We start from the raw sequence: 19,308 nt of genomic DNA on the forward strand, positions 1-19,308 counted from the left end.
GCAACTGAACACGAAGCGAGTGCAGAGTTCGGATCCGTGGTCCTGCTATTCCGCGAGGGGTGCAGTCGGAGAAGAACAAAGCGACAGATTTGAGTGATTGTATATTGTACTGTAAAACAATTATATCATGGCATCTAAGTTAACTCGTTTGTTTAAAAGTAAAAGTGCGAGTAATTTGGCTACAAATGACAAAATCCCGAAAACTTCTCCGTTAGGATGTTTGTTAGCACATTGGGGAGATACAGGAGATGATTTGCGAAAGAACAAAATGATTCAATATTGTAATCATTGGTGGCCGTTGTACACGTTAGAAGATCAAGAAGTATGGCCTGTGAATGGTACTTTGAATTATAACACTATTTTTCAGTTAATGCTGTTTTGTAGAAGGGAAGAGAAATGGGATGAAATACCTTATGTAGATTTGTTTTTCTATTTAAGGCAAAGAAAAGATTGGCAGAAGGAGTGCAGACTGATTGATGGAAATGGTCTGATATTGGCTGTTGCTACAGGGAATAAAAAGGGGAAAAAGTGTTGTACAACATGTGATATTGGAAAGGATTGTTTGAAAAAGAGGATTATTCCTGAAGCTGATAAGGGACCAGAATTACCAGAATTAGATATATCTCCTCCTAGGAGAGAAAGAAATCGGGGTCGAGAATATCGGGAACAGATGCAAGAACCAGAAAGCAGTGGTATTGAGGGTGCTGAGGAGGGTCCCTCTGAGGTTGTAATTCATACTCCTGTTTCTCGGAGAACTCGGCAGCAGACACACACAATAGCTCCCCTGCGGCAGGGAGTTGGTAGCAATGGGCCGGTGTATGTAAAGGTGCCTTTTTCAGTTACCGATTTGATGGCTTGGAAACAGGCAGCCGGACTTTATAGAGAGGATCCGGAAAGGCTAGGAAGAGTGGTGGATACTATAATTAGAACGCAGGACCCAGACTGGAGTGATTTGCAGGTGGTTTTAGATAATTTATTGGATGATACAGAAAAGCAAATGGTGTTGAAAGCAGGTAGAGCACAGGCTGAAGCGGCAGTTCTGAATGAAAATATGACTGGAACTTTAGAACAGAATTTTCCATCTGGGGATCCGCAGTGGGATCCAAATAATGCGGAGCAGAGACAGAGACTGAGTCGGTATCAGAAATGGATTTTATACGGAATTAAACATGCTATGCCTAAATCTTTGAATTGGTCTAAATTATATGAAGTAAGGCAGGATAAAAATGAATCTCCCTCAGTGTTTCTGGAGAGATTGAAGGAAGCTGCCAGGAAATATACTGATTTAAAGGTGGAAACTGAGGCAGCACAAATACAATTGGCTTTGATTTTTATGGGACAATCAGCACCAGACATAAGAAAGAAACTTCAGAAATTAGAGGGAGAAGACTCTAGGAGTTTGAATAAGATGATGGAAGCAGCCTGGAAGGTGTATAACAATAGAGAACAGGAGGAAAGAAAGTCTCGGGAAAACAGGCTGCTAGCAGTCATGACAGGAACAGTGAATAGAGGACAAGGCAGAGGAAGAGGTTCAGGATTCGGTGGAAGAGGAGGATTTGTGAACGGTGGTGGCAGGAATTTTAACACTCCCCTAGGAATGAATCAGTGTGCTTTGTGCAAGGAAGAGGGACATTGGAAAAGAGACTGCCCTAGAAAGGGAAATGCTCAGCAAGAAATGGCTAAAATCATGATGCTAGATGACTGAAGGGGACCGGAGGGGAACCCAGCTGAGCCTCTGGTTGTAATTAAGCTGGGAGAAAAAGAAGTTAAATTTTTAGTGGATACTGGAGCAACATTTTCAGTATTAAACACCTGTAAAGGAAAAATTGGAACAAAAACAGCAAATATTATAGGGGCCACAGGGAAAGAGGAAAGCAGACCATTCCTGAAACCCCTGGATTTAAAATTTGGGAAAAAGATAATTACCCATGAATTTTTGTATGTACCTGAATGTCCAGTACCCTTATTAGGAAGAGATTTATTGTCTAAATTAAATGCTCAGATTAGTTTTGAAGAAGGAGAGATTCTCTTAAAAATACCGGAATCAAAAACAGGTGAAATTCTGATGATTCAGGAAACAACCGAAGTACAAGAAATTCCTTCGGATGTAGATTTTGCTGTGATTCCCACAGTATGGGAAACAGATATCCCTGGCAAATCAAAACTGGCAGAGCCTGTTAAAGTAGAATTAAAAGAAGGGGCAAAACCAGTTAAATTGAAACAATATCCAATTAAACCAGAAATCAGACAAGAATTGAAGAAATTAATTGACAAGTTCTTGAAGTGTAAGATTTTAGAGGAATGTGAATCTGAATACAATACTCCTATCTTACCAGTCAGAAAACCGTCCGGAGAATACCGGCTGGTACAGGATTTAAGAGCAGTGAATCAAATAGTCAAAGATATTTACCCAGTAGTAGCAAACCCATATACATTACTAACCTCGTTAAAAGAGACCTATCAGTGGTTTACAGTGCTTGATCTAAAAGATGCTTTCTTTTGTATACCCTTGGAAAAAGAAAATAGAAAACTGTTTGCTTTTGAGTGGGAGAATCCACAGACTGGACGAAAGATGCAGTTAACATGGACAAGGCTACCCCAAGGATTTAAAAACAGTCCGACAATCTTTGGGAATCAGCTGGCCAGAGAACTTGAGATATGGAAACAAGAGAAACCAAGGCCTGGACATCTACTGCTACAATATGTGGATGATATACTGATTGCTACAGAGGAGAAGTCAACTTGTATCCAGGTAACAATAGATCTTTTGAACTTTCTGGGACTAAATGGGTACAAGGTATCCAGGAAAAAGGCCCAAATAGCTTGCCAGACTGTAATATATCTGGGCTTTGAAATTTCTAAAGGACAGCGACAATTGGGAAAAAGTCGAAAAGAAGCTATTTGCAATATACCTGAACCAGAAAATATTCATGAACTCAGAGCATTCTTGGGAATGGCTGGGTGGTGTCGCCTTTGGATCATGAATTACGGGCTGATTGCTAAACCTCTGTACGAAGCCCAAAAGATTTCTCCTTTTGTGTGGGGACCAGATCAACAAAAAGCTTTTATCGAATTAAAACGTGCTTTGATGTCAGCACCTGCTTTAGGACTTCCAGACTTGACTAAGGACTTTCAGTTGTTTGTCCATGAAAGGCAACACCTTGCATTGGGAGTGTTGACCCAGAAGATGGGCAGTTGGAAACGACCTGTTGGATACTTCTCCAAACAACTGGACACAGTGAGTAAAGGATGGCCAAGTTGCCTGCGAGCGGTGGCAGCAACAGTGCTGCTGATACAGGAAGCTCGCAAATTGACTTTGGGAAGGACAATAACGGTCTATGTCCCACACATGGTGATAACTGTTTTAGAACAAAAGGGGGGTCATTGGTTATCCCCAAGCCGGATGATAAAATACCAAGTGGTACTAACCGAACAGGATGATGTGATTCTAAGAACAACTAACCTGGTAAATCCTGCAGTGTTTTTAAACTCCACACAGGAAGAAGGACAACTGGAACATGATTGTTTGGCTACTATCGAGTATGTTTATTCCAGTCGTGAAGATTTGAAGGATGTACCACTGGAGCGACCAGACTGGGAATTGTATACAGATGGCAGCAGCTTTATGGAACAAGGAGTCCGATACGCTGGATATGCGGTAACAACAGACACCACAGTTATAGAAGCCAGAGCATTGACCAGCACCACATCCGCCCAAAAAGCAGAACTTATTGCTCTGATTCGAGCCCTAGAATTAAGTGAAAGGAAGAAAGTGAACATTTGGACTGACTCCAAGTATGCCTTTGGAGTAGTGCATGTCCATGGAGTTCTGTGGAAAGAAAGAGGATTATTGTCCTCTCAAGGATCAAACATTAAGCATCAGAATGAAATTTTACAATTACTGCAAGCAGTTCAGAAACCAGAACAAGTAGCAATCATGCACTGTAAAGCACACCAAATTGGAAATACAAAAAGAAATTGTTGGAAATAATTTAGCTGACAGAACAGCAAAGAAAGTAGCAAAGAAACAAGCATTTCAAATGGCATTAATTCCCTCCAAAACAGTAGCCCTTCCTAGGGAAAAGCCAAAATATTCAGAGGAAGATGATAAGTTAGGCCAATTATTAAACGCTAAGAAAAACTTAGCTGGATGGTGGGTAACCCCTAGTCGACAAGTAGTAATTCCACCTATTTTGATGAGAGAAATAATTCAAACAAAGCATCAAGAATGTCACTGGGGAGTAGAAGCTTTGGTAACTTCTTTACAGAAACAGGTAGTATCAGTTAAAATGCTAGGATTAGCTAAATTGATAACTGCAAAATGTGAAATATGTTTGAAAAATAATCCAGTAATCAAGAAAAGAGCCCAAATGGGTAAGTTAAAATCTGATACAGAACCTGGAGATTATTGGCAAGTAGATTTCTCAGAATTACCTAGACAGAATGGGTACCGGTACGTCCTGGTGGGGGTTGATACTTTTACAGGATGGCCTGAAGCCCTTCCCTGTCGTACCACACAAGGAAAAGAAGTAGTAAAATGGTTACTACAAGAAATAATTCCAAGATTTGGAGTTCCAATTGGAATTTCATCTGACAGAGGTCCACACTTTGTTGCTGAAGTAGTCCAAAGCGTTAGCAAAGTACTGGGCATTGCCTGGGACTTACATGCATCCTGGAGGCCACAATCCAGTGGAAAGGTAGAAAGAATGAATCAGACTATAAAGAGACAAATAAGTAAAATTTGTCAAGAAACAAATTTAAAATGGCCTCAAGCATTACCTTTGGCATTACTTCGAGTCAGAGTACAGCCAAAGAGTGGAACCTCTATCAGTCCTTATGAATTGTTGTACGGAAAACCTTATGAATCCCCGGAACCAAATCCAGATATACATGTAAAAGGAAAACAAGATGTATATAACTATTTGCTTTCTCTAGGGAAAACCTTGGCTGCAATTCGGAGTGCTGTGATTTGGAATCGACCTTTATCTTTAGACACTCCAGTGCATGATTTCCAACCAGGAGATTATGTCTACGTAAAAACGTGGACTTCTGAACCTCTGCAGGAGCGCTGGAAAGGACCTTTCCAAATATTGTTGACAACCTTCACAGCAGTCAAGATTGCAGAATCTACAGCTTGGATACATTACACTCGAGTGAAGAAAGCACCAACACCCTGGAAAATGGTGAATCATGACCCAGAGACTTTGAAACTGACTTTGAAACATGTCTAAATTCTCATATCCGTTTTCAATTGTTCTTTGGATCTTATGCTGGAAGGTAGTACTGGTGAAACCGTGGGCTGACTTGGTGAGTAGGAACAAAAGACAATTAGAAACAGAACAAGTGATTGAAATTCCCAAACAATCACCTGAGGAAAATTTGATATTAGGATTAATTAAAGGATTTGCCAATTTACAGAATGTTACACAGATTACTGCTTGCTTGCCAATACCAAGGGCAGCAGGTGAATCTATTCCATGGGGAATCTTAACCATGAATTTGACTGATCCAGAACATAAAAATGAGACCACTCACTGTGAACAAAAGCCAGTGACTCAATGGTATGAACAAGTGAGATATATTAGAAAACAATGGAAGTTCCCAGGAAGTAGGGCTGAGTGTAGAAAATTATTGAATTCAAACTTTGTAGACACTAGTGGTGGTTGGACAGGACTAGATTCAGGATATGGTTACGGATGGTGTTTTTATGATGAACCGATAAGGAAAAATACAAGCCGCATAATACTGAAATGGGAATGTGAAGAAAATACTCAAACTTCACAAAAGGAACAACTTACTTGGGAATCAATTTGGTCCATGGCTATATTCTCCCAATTTCAATACATGGCAAAAACCCCTTGGTGTTTTACATGGGTAGGGTCAGTTTATTCAGTTTGGCCAACAGTGACAGATAGAGGAACTACGTCACGAGAAAAAGGGAGTTCAGTATCTTGGTGGAAATGTGAAAAAGTTTACAATTGTAGTACCGTAAGTAAAGCAATACAAGAAATTCCCCCTTTAGCAGCTGCAGTGAGGTATGGATGTTTCTGTCGAGGACTCAAAAACGATCTTCAATTGACTGCAGATTATCAGATTAAAAAGGGAACATTCCTAAGTTGTAAAAATAGTACGATCCAAAGTCCTGGACACTTGGTTTGGGCATTAAATGATGGGACCTGGACAACTCACTTACCATTAGATGGTAAAGTTAAACAAATTACCTTAGGCATGCCAACATTGTGTCCAATTTGGAAAAAATCACCATTTAAAGGACCCCTAGAAAAGCTAAATCTAAAACGAACTAAAAGGTCTGAAACAGATGACACTTGGAACGAACCATCAACAGGACTAAAAATCAGCTGGGCCCTTGAGTCTCTTCTAAATCCCATAGCCTCATATAGAAACAGAGAATGGCTGTATCATTTGACAAGTCAAGTAGAAAAGTTAGCAAATGTTACAAAGAAAGGGTTCAAAGAATTGAACATTCAATTGCAGGCAACATCTAGAATGACACTTCAAAATAGAATGGCTTTAGACATGCTTCTACTCAAAGAACATGGAGTATGTGGATATCTCAAGGATAAATTAGACCACTGCTGTATACACATTCCAAACGTTACTCAGGATGTAGAGCATGACTTGGATTTGCTAGGAAAAATTGAAAAAGAAACAGAATCAATCCGAGAAGACATGTCGGAAGACTGGATAGGAAAAATTTTCAAAGGGCTGGGCTGGAATCTAAGCTCTTGGATCCAATCTTTGATTAAAACTCTGTTTCTGTTGCTAATTGTCTTCCTGATGATCATGCTGTTATATACTTGTTTGAAGAAACAGTTTGCTAACAGAATTGCAATCAGTCGCAGAATCATGAGAGAGTTACCTACTATTCCACCAGACTAAAGTTCACCACCAAATTATGCTGAAACGAATCTTAGCTTTGAAAATGATAATGAATAAGTGCTAAGCAGTAAAGATAAAAGTGGTGAAAGTATTGAAATAGTTTTCAACACTTTCAAAGGGGGGAAATGTTACTGATACCTAGAATTTTAGTAATTAGAATTTAATCAATAGTTTGTGATTAATATAGGTTGCAATTGATTTTAATAATATAAAGCTATAAGAAATATTTCAATGAAAAGTATGCTCGTACAGTAACCAGATGCTGCTATGAAAGCCTTTGTATAATCCTGTACCAAGACCAAAGGGATAAGTTAGAATCATGTAGAAAGTAGATAACGAGTACAAGTTGACCTACCAATTGATTTATGATACTTACATAGAACTAGAAGAATGCATGTAGCTATCAAGGTTTGGGTTAATGAGAATGAAGAAGGCCAGCCTTAACGAGTTATGGGTACTTGCCAAGAAACCATGAGGTAATTACCAGAAACTGTGAACTTAAGCAAAATGTAATTCCGGCAGGGGGAGATCGCGACCACCGACTCATAGACCACCTACCCATATTATACCCCAGACTCATTTCCAGATGATTCTAAATTTTATTGCGCAGAATCGGAAATAGGAGAAGAATATGCTAATGATTTTCGGGAAATAATTTGTTTATGCATGTGTAAGCTCTATATAAGAAGTTTAATTTTGGTGCAAGGTGCGCACGCTAGGAGGAGATATCCCCCGTGCACCCGGCGCCGCAATAAAGAAGTGTCTGCTTATCTACATCCCATTGGTGTTGATAAGTTTCTTATTCCGGATTTTCGGTAACATCCTTAACTCTAACAAGGAGATCTAGCTGCACAGCTACAAATACAGGTGATAAAAATAGATGTTAACTCCGAGCACACAGTTCTGACTAGACATCTAACATTACACTTTTGTTCACAGTCCCATTTTCTGAGATTAATCTCAGTTTAAACAAACAGGAGAGATATCAGCTTTTTTATCTAAGTGAATTGTTAGTTGTTAATGTATATTACAGAAATACTTTAAGCATGTCAGAAGCAGATACAGTAGGACACATAATGGCAGAAATGATTGAAGCTTTGACCTCAAATCAATGAGAATGTGTTTATTTCTGCCAATATGAACTGAACATTTTCCTTAAAAATGAAATTTCTTCAGATCTTGTATATTTTCAGTTCTCAATTTATAAGTCTGTTGAAACTGCTGGTACATCTTGGGAAAAAAAAAATAAATTAAGCATTTTCTCAGCCACAAGTTTGAGAAAGGTGGCTTATTACAGTGTTTTCATTAAGTATGGCTCCAGCTTCTTGCATTTGTCATTTTGTACCTCGCTGTCTTTTGATTTTGTCTTTACCATCATGGCCAAACACTGACAGCAGACGTACACAATACCAGCAGACTGTCTTTATATTTTTATACAGAAATAAACAACAGGAGTGATCAGCTAATGTAGCTCCTCACCCCTTCAGTCCCCACGGAGTTTCTTTACTGGCTGATCTACTCATTAGTCAGGGTTAAGCTAACGTTGCCAGACGAGTGCTTCAGGGAGCAGAAATCACATGGGGCCAACTCACCCGGAATGGTGGCCTCTCACCTCTGTGCTGAGATAGGAGAAATTAAAGGTGCAGAGACTCGCTAGATCACACCACAGGATACCTCTCATCCAGATAGAGAAGTCCTTTACTCTGTCGCATATGACAACTCCAGAAGCAAGAACGTTCTCTGTTTCTTCTGAAGCCCATTCTGTAGTCAAAAAGGGGGGAAAGCACAACCAAAAATCCCTCACAGCTAAGCAATGTTTCCTGACATCCTGTCTAAATTCTCTTTGGATCTTCATCCCATCAAAACCTCTGTGGCTATCCTAAATCATCCTATTCCCTTACTTGGTGTTTATGTCTTTCTGTTACTTATACACCATTAAAATGTACTCCTAATCAAAATATAATTCACTTAATCTTCTTTATAAATGAATCCCCTGAGACTCTTAATCATTTGTATTACTCTTCTCTGGACAGCCTCCAATTTCTTGACAGAGTTCTGAGATTGACATGTCCCAAACTGTACACAGTATTTTTGATGCAGCCTCAACAGTGCTATATACAAAGAAACCGTCACTGGAGCTTGTCGGAGGGCCTCTTGAGGAAACCAAATGGCATTGGTTTAATCTTTTTTTTTTTTTCTGTAAGAAAGCATCATGATTTGACATCTTATGAGTGAAGCATTTGCATTTTTACTTTTGAAATAACTTCCCGTTTTGCTTTTTTGAATAGTACTTCATATTATTTGGGCTGGAGCACCTCTCCTATGAAGACAGGCTGAGAGAGCTGGGTCTGTTCAGCCTGGAGAAGAGAAGGCTCCGGGAGACCTTCTAGCAGCCTTCCAGTACCTAAAGGGGGCCTACAAGAAAACCGGAAAGGGAATTTTTACAAGGGTGTGCAGTGATAGGACAAGGGGCAATGGCTTTGAACTGCAAGAAAGTTGATTTTGATTAGATCTAAGGAAGAAATTATTCACTCCGAGGGTGATGAGGCACTGGAACAGGTTGCCCAGAGGAGCTGTGAATGTGTCATCTCTGGAAGTGTTCAGGGCCAGGTCGGATGAGGCTTTGAGCAATCCAGTCTAGTGGAAGGTGTCCCTGCCTATGGCAGGGGGGTTGGAACTAGATGATCTTTAAGGTCCCTTCCAACCCAAACTGTTCTATGATTCTGTGATGATATGACATGTGTTCTGCATCCAGGCTGGAATGCAGTAATCCCTGATCTGAACAGTTGCACTGAGTTTTGCTGTTTTATTTTCACTCACCTATGCACGATCACCCAGCCCGTCATTTACAAGGTTTATCATTCCTTTATTATTTACTGTTATCACTTATCAACTTTGCTTTAGTGCAGACTATGTAGAAAGCAAATCTCCTACTCTCCACCTCATCCTCCTCCACCCTTTCCCACATCATTACCAAAAATGTTAAATAAAACTAGGCTTACCTCAAATGTATGTGCAGCATCCCTGGAGGAAATTCCCGATAACTCAACACCTCAGTTTCTCATTTTCCTTATTTTATGGTCCTTCAGTTCGCACTTGGTTTACATGACAGTGCTGAACATCCACATCAATGTTAGTTCATAGATCAAGTAAGATTTGAGAAGATCCTGTACTACATGCTTCAGGAGAGTCCAGCTGCATTACCTTCCCTTTACTTCTTTTGCCTACTTTTGTAACTTGATCCTAAAAAGCAATAAGGTTTGTCTGTCGTGATTTATTCTGTAGAAACCCTTGCTGTTAATTGTGCTTATGGTTCAATTTCTATCTTAATATACATGCCATTACTTTATCAGGGATATAAATTGAGCCAATGAATAGTGTCTGAATTATTTTATTTTTTAATTTTTTTACTTCCTACCTTTTAGAAGTTCAGTATTTCATTTGCTTTTTTTCCCCCAGCCCTCTGGTACTTTCCCATCACACTCTGTAACTTTCTGTAAGTAATTACCAGTGTTTCTGTAAGTTCATTAGCTAATTCCCTTAACACTCCGAAATGCATGCACACCTGCTAATCTGTATATATATTCAGATATTTCAAGTATTCTCTTACCTGCTTTTCATCAATAGCTTTGACAAACTCGTCATTGCTTCTTAATTATCCATTTCTCCTCGCCTTATTTTTCTTGTTTAACAGATTTTTATAAAGCATTTCAGTAGTTTGCGGTCATAGTTTAATCTCATCCAAAAACTAAGTCCCACCCAGCCACTCACTTACTCCCCCACAATGGGATGGGGGAGAGAATCAGAAGGGTAAAAGTGAGAAAATTCGTGGGTTGAGATAAAAACAGTTTAACAGGGAAAACATAAGCTGTGCGTGCAAGCAAAGCAAAAGAAGGAATTCATTCACCACTTCCCATGGGCAGGCAGGTGTTCAGCCATCTCCAGGAAAGCAGGGCTCCATCACGTGTAACTGTTACTTGGGAAGACAAATGCCATCAATCTGAATGTCCTCCTCTTCCTTCTTATTCTCCCAACTTTATATGTTGAGCAGGATGTCATATGGTGTGGGATATCTCTTTGGTTAATTGGGGTCAGCTGTCCCGGCTGTGTCTTCTCCCAACTTCTTGTGTACCCCAGCCTACTCACTGGTGGGATGGTGTAAGGAGCAGAAAAGGCCTTGACTCTGTGTGAGCACTGCTCAGCAATAACGAAAACATCTCTCTGTTATCAGCACTGTTTCCAGCACAAATCCCAGACACAGCCCCATACTAGCTACTGTAAAGAAAATTAACTCTACACCAGCCAAAAGCAGCACATTTATCCATTTAGAACCATCATTGATTCAATATTCCTCCTCATTTATTAATGAGTGTACTTTCTTTCCAGTATTTTTTGTTATCTTAATATATTTTATATGCTTTTCTTCTCTTGAACTCCCTTGGTTATTGCTAACACGTTCCTCTTCTTGCTCTCTTAGTAAGCCTTAATCTGACAGTTTTTCTTCTTAGTACTGTTTTTTAATATGGGACTGGGGGAAGGTGGTCTTTATTTATTTATTTACTTACTTACTTACTTATTTTTTTCTCTGTTGCCAGTAAAGACCTGTGGAGCTCAGAGTTTTTTGTGTTTTTTTAAAATTCTCTCTTGTTACCACACGTACAAATTGCTACTGTCTGTCTCTGCTATTAGACAGCACCTACCTGTGATGCCTGGTGCTACTGGGGTTGTCATCTGATGAAAATACAGATTCCTTCCTCCCCACCTTGGCCTATTTGTTTGCTTACTCACCTGTCATATATTTCCTACCCTCTAAATCGGAGACCAAACTCTCTAATCTTTCAGTACGATACAGTGCACTTCCTCCCTGCTTGGGACCTTTGATCATAAAAGGACTGGAAAGAGCAAACAGCTGTAGCTCTTTGTGTAGATATGATCCTGACCTTGCTTTCTTCCATATTCATTTTCTTTTCACTGATGGCATCAAAAAGAGCTGGACATCTCATCTTGTTTATGCCTATGGACAGCTACTCTAACAACTTATAACTGGAGCAAGCTTTTGGAGTTAATGTTTTGCCTATTAACAGACACCTCTCTCCCCACGACATAGAAGCAACAATCAATCCAGACTCCCTGAGACCCAAGGTTTTTAATGAGGCAGCCTTTTAGCTGGGGAGCTGGGGAACGAGGGAGCACAAAAGAAGGGATTTTTCATGGGAGACAGCAGTCAAAGCAGGTTGGGTTACCTCTTCCTTCTCTAAGAGGAGAAGCTCAACTCTAACAATGACTCAGACAAGGCAGGGGGACAGTGAAAACAGCTGAGTGCAGCAACACCACACTGTGTGTGTACATTGACTCTGTGTGCACCACAAGGAGCTATTGACACAAGAAGTTTTTCCTGAGAGAATTCACAAAAGTTCCAAACCAGCAAAAAAAGAAGAGGCACCGAGGAAGAAAGCAGAAAAATTTGTGTCTTAAAATAAGAGAAGAGAACAGAGAAGCCAGAGTAGAAAAATGAGCAAGAATGACGTGCAGTAAACCGCGAGAAGAAGTTAAGAAAGAATGGCACTCAGGAAGAAGGGAGAGAGTTGAGGTTCACACGAAAAAGTAAGTCTGCCTGACTGGGAAGGATAATCAAGAAGGTTCTCTCCAGAGGTGATATAGAAACTAGAAGAGTAAATTGCATGCCAGGGAGTGTAGGGTAGGTTGGGGGCTGGAAAGGCAAGTGAAGAATCTACTGCCTATCTTCAGTACCAAGAGCATTGTCAGATCAAGGATGTTTCATTAGGAAAGACACTCGAAGTGAGTTATCTGTCAGATATCTTCAGTAGGAAAATGCGAGTACTCAGAGATTAATGAAGCTACTTAAGGAAGTCACCTGAACAGCAGAGCACGCAGACTGCAAAGCGAAAGAAAGAGATTGCAAGGAAAGGCTGGAGACTTAACTGAATGAGCAAACACCTCAAACTATGTTATTCAGAATGAAGCTGGAATTCAAAGAACAAGAAAAGGGTCTGAACAGTAAAGAAAGCTATTTCCTCAGGCAGGAAATACAGGGAGAAAGTGAGAATCCTCCCAAAAGGAAAGTTTTCTGGAAAATTAAGCTGAGTTAAACCTTGCAAAGGAGATTAAAACAAATAGCAGCCATTTCAACAGCTGTCTAAATAAAAAGAGAACATTGAATGAAAAAATGGATCTGCTATAGAGGGAGAACGTAGCAGAGATTAAAGATGACCTACAAATGGCCAAAACTAAATGAATACCTTTGCCTTCATTTTCAATGAGGATGGCATGAGAGGAAAGGGTAACTAGTGGAAAAGCAGGGATTAAAACCCATCGCATTCATTGTACAAGTAGAGCTCAGATGGTGTAGCGTGCACAAGTAAGGGAGATGAATACCTTGGAATTTGAAGGCACTATTCCACTTGGAACAAACACTCTGATAACAAGCATTCTTAATTTAGATATCAGGTTACAAGTAATACCAGGTCTGCACCCTACTTCTATTCTCAGTCTCAATTTCCTTTCCTGCATCTTTCCCAACCATCCGTTCATCTTCCCCTTCAGTTGCCCCTGACTTTTTAACACAGACAGCACAATACCTTTTCTCTATTTCTGTTCCATAAACCCACTAATTCACCCGAGAATTTTGGTGAACAGTTTTTCAACAACATTCAGTATAGGATGGTGTGAAATGTTTTGGGAAGATGACTCAAGTCTGGCAAAACTATAAGCTCATGAAAAACACTATGACAGAAAGGTTTCTAGGATTATAATAATGTAATAAAGCTAGATATTAGATCAGTTACGAAAATATCTTGTCTTTGATCGCACAGAATTTCAGTGAGGGGTGCTCTGTTTGAGTACATTATCTTTTCTCTCAGTAAACCATTCCAAGTCACAAAAATGCAAGAAAGGAAACGCTTTCAGCACCCCACCTCCAGCTAAATGCCTCCTTATAAGTCCAGCCCCACAAATAATGTGAAGGATGAGGTTCTGACAGAGTTAATAACAAAGAAGCTGTACAATTTATATTGAGCTGACTGATTTGAGAAACACCATGCCCCCTTCCTTCTCTCCCAGAGAATTTAATTTTCATGTTCGTTATCATTAACTATTCTCTGTTAGTTACAAGCCACGAGCAGAGTTTATTTTACATCTTCTATATTCCTTCTTCCTCAGTGGTACTTAACGAGTGGAAGGGGCTGGAAACTTGTTCTCAGCCAAGCCAATATCCTATGAGTTATAAACGACATTTCATCCTCATATGCAGATTTTTCTGTGCCTAAGTGAATTATTTACAAGGTACAGCTTGTGGGCTCCAACAATCAGCTGCCAGAGATTTGCACCTACACTGAGTCCCTGCTCTCCTGCTGGGAGAATGTGAAGTTTTCCATCGCCCTTTCAGATCTGACGACTTAACAGAGAATAGCTTTTCCTGAAACTGGCACTGCCTTTCTTGGGATGGTGGCTGACTAGGCTTTGCTGAGGGAGAGAGAATAATGGTGAGCTGAAACACCAAGAGTGACTGCTTCAGTAGCTTAAAATAGTCTCTTCTTTTTCCTTGTGCATGCAGCTGCAAATCAGAAGTATCATGATCATTTAAATATTGTACTTCCAGTCCTGTATGCATAATGTTGAAGGCAGTCATAGCATTGTTCTTTCTCTTTAATAAGGAAAAAGTGTATAGAAATTGAATGCTACTATGATCAACAAAGCAGCAGGGAGGTAGATAAGAAAGATAAGGTAATTGTTGAGTTCCCTACCAAAGCCTACCTTCAGATTTAAGAGAAATGGTCCAGGAGAAAAACTTTAAAATCATATCAGATATTTGAAGTAAATTGGGAGATATTTTGAAAGCTGTGTTGCTCTTGCTGAGTCTTTTCATGTAAGATAGTATTGCGGAGAGTAAAGCGTCTTAAAATAGGGTCATACTAACAAGAGCAACGACACAATGTGGTGCTGCATCGTCAGCAGCCAAGTAGCTCCGGCCAGCGTGAGTGTGGAGAGCATGTGGCTCCTTCCTGACACCGCAGGTGGGCTTTCTTTCTCCTTTGTAGTCTTCATAGCTTCTCACTAGCTTTCGTTACTTCCATAATGTTTAGAAAAATAATGATGTCTACACTTGGGTGAAAAAAAAAAAAGAACTATTTTGCAACTTAATCTCTCAAGAAAAGCAGTAAAAGCCATCTACACGGTACATGTAGGTAGAAAAACAAGGTAAAAGAGTCATTTGGGGGCAACAATCCATCAGAGGCAGAAAAACAGCCCAGAAGACACAATAATGTTTTTCCTATTTAGGTATCCTTGATCCCGAAATACCCAATGTGATTCTCTCTTTCTTTTCATTTGAATCTCCGCTGACAGGATATAATTTGCTGCTTATTCTTTTTCCTCTCATCTAGTTTATTTGTTATAATATTAGAGTGTAAAATTGTTTGCGTATGCTTTTACCTAACCAACCTCCTGGGAAAAAAAGACTGTCAGGCTCCTGCCACTGATGGGTAGATAAAATACCGGTGCTTCAGTCCCCTCAGGTCACATGTGGTAGAGTTTCATGTAGAGGCTAAACATTCAGTAATACTTTTCAGTAAAATATTTTCACCTTTCATGGCTTTGGAACTTGATCCAGCTTGTCAGTTCAACGCATGCGTATATACTTAATTATATGGTATGCAATTCTCATTGACTCTACTAGTCAACATGTGTGTTGCTGAATTTGGGACCTACATCTACACCTGAGGCTCATTGTCAGTCTGTTAATGTCCAGCTGTGTCTACTGCTGCCTCCATGAGACCCTAACAGCATCATCAACATCCTTTGCCTCTGAGATGAGTGCGGGAAGCACAGCAGAGCTAATCACTTGTTCTCCAAAGCATGATGTGTGGCAAGAAAGCCTAGAGTGGCTTTGAGAGAGAAATATCCCTAGAAAGTAGTTAGAATCTTCCTGCAGGAAGGAAAAGTTTTATTCTACATCATTCCCCTTGCTGATAAAAGGTTTGCAGTTTTGTTCAGAATCTTCCCAAGCATACTAGTAAATACCTTTTTTCCTTTAAACCAAAGAACAGTAAAATGGCAATTAATTTGGACTAGCTAAAATATAGAATTACTTAGTCATAAAATGGACCATAAAAGTACTACATTGTTGAATCCGTTTCATTAGTAGCAGGTACATAAAAACTGGTTTAGTGTATAAAGACGTAAGTATTGTTCTTCATTGTTTTCAAATGACAGTGGCTTACTTTTTCTTATTTTTGCAAATCAGACCTCTGAGCAACGTTACTCCACCAGTTGTTTAGACTTCTCTTCATTGTGTTATCCACATTATCCTAGCTTTGGCCTGAAACAGCTCAAAAGCATCAACATAACTTAAGAACCCAAAGCCAAAAGCTGCAGGTCACATAAACCCAGACTGAACGTAGCAGGTAGGTAACTTTATCTTGATAGGCGTGTAGCTTTTTTATATATTTTTTTTTAAACTAAAATTTGGGGCTGTTGCAGACAAATTGCAAAGTTAAGGAGTAGAGGCAATCCTGTGGAGCTGCCTTCCTAACTTTCATCTCGTTATTTGTTTGCTGTTTTCAACCAAAAAGCTCACAAGACTTTCAAGATACACACATCTTAACTATAAAGTGCATCCTATGAAAAAAAAAAAAAAAAAAGAAAAGAAAAGAGGAAAAAGAAAACCTTAGGAGATGAGGGAACTTGTTTTCCTGGAGATTTTAATCGATGGTAAATCCAGTGCACCTGCCTTGCAATGTCACCCATTCCTGTGAAACTTAACATTCTTCAATGATCAAGAATCCAAACTGGCATAAAGAACTTATTCATTAGAACATCAAAACTGTAGAAATATTTTCAATTGTTGGTATAACTTTTTCTTGGAAGTGCTTTCACTTATTTCATGACCACCTAAGGCTCCCTAAGGAACACAGCAACACAGTTTGAGACATCTCTGTGATGTTCTGTACATCATACAGTTGCTAACAACCTGTCAAAGTCATCGTGACACCAAACTGAGAAGCTGATGGTTTTGGTAACGTATTAGCAGAGATGAAAAAAGATGGTCCTCATTATTGTAATAAAACCAACAGAGACACGCTGAGAATCAATTACTGATTCTGTGACCTGTTGAACTAACCCTCAGTCAAGTGGGGAACTGCACCGAGCATCTTACATTATCAAATGATTTAGGATGGAGCACTGTCTGAAGACTTGCAACAAGTCAAGGCAAATAGGTTTCCTTAAATTGTAGCTTGCTTAATTACCTTGTTCCTGAGCACAAAGATCAAATTGAGCAACTTAAGGTGCTGAAGCACTCTGCCAGCTGGACATGAAAAGGAAATAATTAACACACACAAGAGCTAAGTTTAAGGATGAGACTCCTACTGACAACAGCAAGGAGATCCAAAGTTAAGACAGACACTGTGTCCTTGACTGGATCCATGTGTCTGGGATTTGCAGCACATATTGGATTGGAGAAGAGCACCATGTGTTGCAGCCATTTCAGGTAAGCAGATGGCTTTTTAAAGCACTCAGCGTAGGGAAAGCAAAGCCCTTTCAAAGACTGGCATTTCACTCTCATTATTTGTCACAAACTGTTCTACCTCTTGCCTTTGCAATGCCCAAGTATCACCAAGGAAATTCCCTCTCACAGAAGGCACCGTGCAGACATATGAAAAAAAGTTATGTTCCCTGATACAATGAGATGACCAGTGAGGCAGGAAATTCATAATGATATTTCATGTTTTGAAAGCAATGCCCAACATTAAATAGCTTCTCTTTGCAAAATCTCAGTCTCGAGAGAGAAAGCTGAAGTCAATGAAAACTCTGTTTGGTGTCTACCTACAATTCTCAGGGCCTTCACGCCCACAGCAGCATCTTTTTTCCTGCTCTGAGCATCTCCCAAAGATAATGTCTTTGTCTCATAAGCAAATCCAGCAATGATAAGGTGCAAAGAAAGTGTTTACCAAGAAGACCTGAACCTAGGAGCTCAACTTTCATCCATTACTTCCTGCATTTTTTAATATGATATCTCGTGCCTGGCTGGACAGTCACCCAAGATGAACACAAACAGACACCTCATTTTTTGGAGGATGGACTCTTTGGAGTACTGCGCACTACAGATTTGTTATGATCAGAGGGGCCAGATGTCACCAGCTGAGCCGCTCATTTGATGCTACACCATTGCTCAGTGCTGCTGCCGTATATACTGCCCTGCCCTTACGGTGGCTGCTGTGATTCATTGAAAGTAATATCATCCCAACTCCAGGGAATCTTCCAGGCATGATTTTCTAACACAGCATGACCCATTAAAAATAACTGCCAGGAATCCTGCGCTTTATAAAAGGGCATCTTCATTAGCTCTCGCGGTGGGTCGCCAGAAAGTCCCAGGCGCTACAGTAGTCATGGGGTAATTTGTAGTTATCAGAAACATTGCATTTAATGTCTTTATTCCTGTGGAGCTGGAACCCACTGGTTACTAAACACAGACTCCTCCTCTTAAATCACAGAAATTAAAGAGGGAAAAGATCCATCAGATTATTTTGTCAATCGGCTCTTTGAATGCAAAATTGGCAAATGTATAGTCTTCACCACCAAGACGTTCGGTGCCAGAGACACTCACCACTGTGCTACAGGCCACTTCACTTATCAGTGCCTACTAGTGCTTGGCCTTTCTCCTAAAACAATGAATTCCTGGGTACGCTGTGCAGCACTTCGTCCTCCACATAGAGCTTCATCCAAAGAACAGACTCTGAATGACTGCAGTGGTCTGTGGATTGGGTCTCTCACCTGCTCTATTTATTCTTCCAAATATAATGGAATAGGAGCTGATATTTTACTTGGATAGTTAACCAGAACTATTCCAGATTTCTATTTTTATCAGGTCAAATGGAAAACTCCTTTTTTCCGAAGACTAAACAAACCTTCCACATAATTTAAAACAAAAATATCAGCTTTAGTTCTGCATGAACATGTTCTACATGGGCATCAATTGTCAACAAATCTTAAGTACTCCCATTCCTTATTAAAACAAGTACATAACTCCCTGAATATCTGTCCTGCTTCCCAGTGCTGGAGCTCATTCTGTGGTGAGTTGGTGAGGGCAAAGCCCACCAAAGAAGAAAAGAAACACGTGACAGATGTCACACATGAGCTTATCACCCTGGTCCTCACATGCTATGGTGATGGATGTCCTACAAAAAACACCCCAGAGTAGAGTAGAAAAGCTCTGGTAACTAGCATTAATAGAGACCTGGGCTCAAAAACACATTTTTCAACCCCTTCTAGTAAAAGTATTTGTTCTTGTACTCTCAGTTGAGCGTTGACTCAAATGCAGTGGCCCAAGAGAAGCTATGAAGCGTAGATTCTCTACAGCATTGAGTATGAGCTATAATGCTTTGGGCCATA

At 39.9% G+C, this 19,308-nt stretch overlaps 1 protein-coding gene across 1 annotated transcript in view; it reads left to right on the top strand.

Annotated features, from left to right (window-relative positions):
- Positions 1-19,308, top strand: part of LOC147529000 (uncharacterized) — a 34,829-nt gene that overhangs the window by 7,657 nt on the left and 7,864 nt on the right. Inside the window, 2 exon segments of the mRNA XM_086608944.1 lie at positions 510-958; positions 1,097-3,795. Of these exon segments, the coding sequence (XP_086465070.1) occupies positions 510-958; positions 1,097-3,795 (3,148 nt within the window).

Source organism: Tauraco erythrolophus, chromosome 3, assembly GCF_009769465.1.
Source record: "Tauraco erythrolophus isolate bTauEry1 chromosome 3, bTauEry1.pri, whole genome shotgun sequence".
NCBI classification, from domain to species: Eukaryota; Metazoa; Chordata; class Aves; order Musophagiformes; family Musophagidae; genus Tauraco; species Tauraco erythrolophus.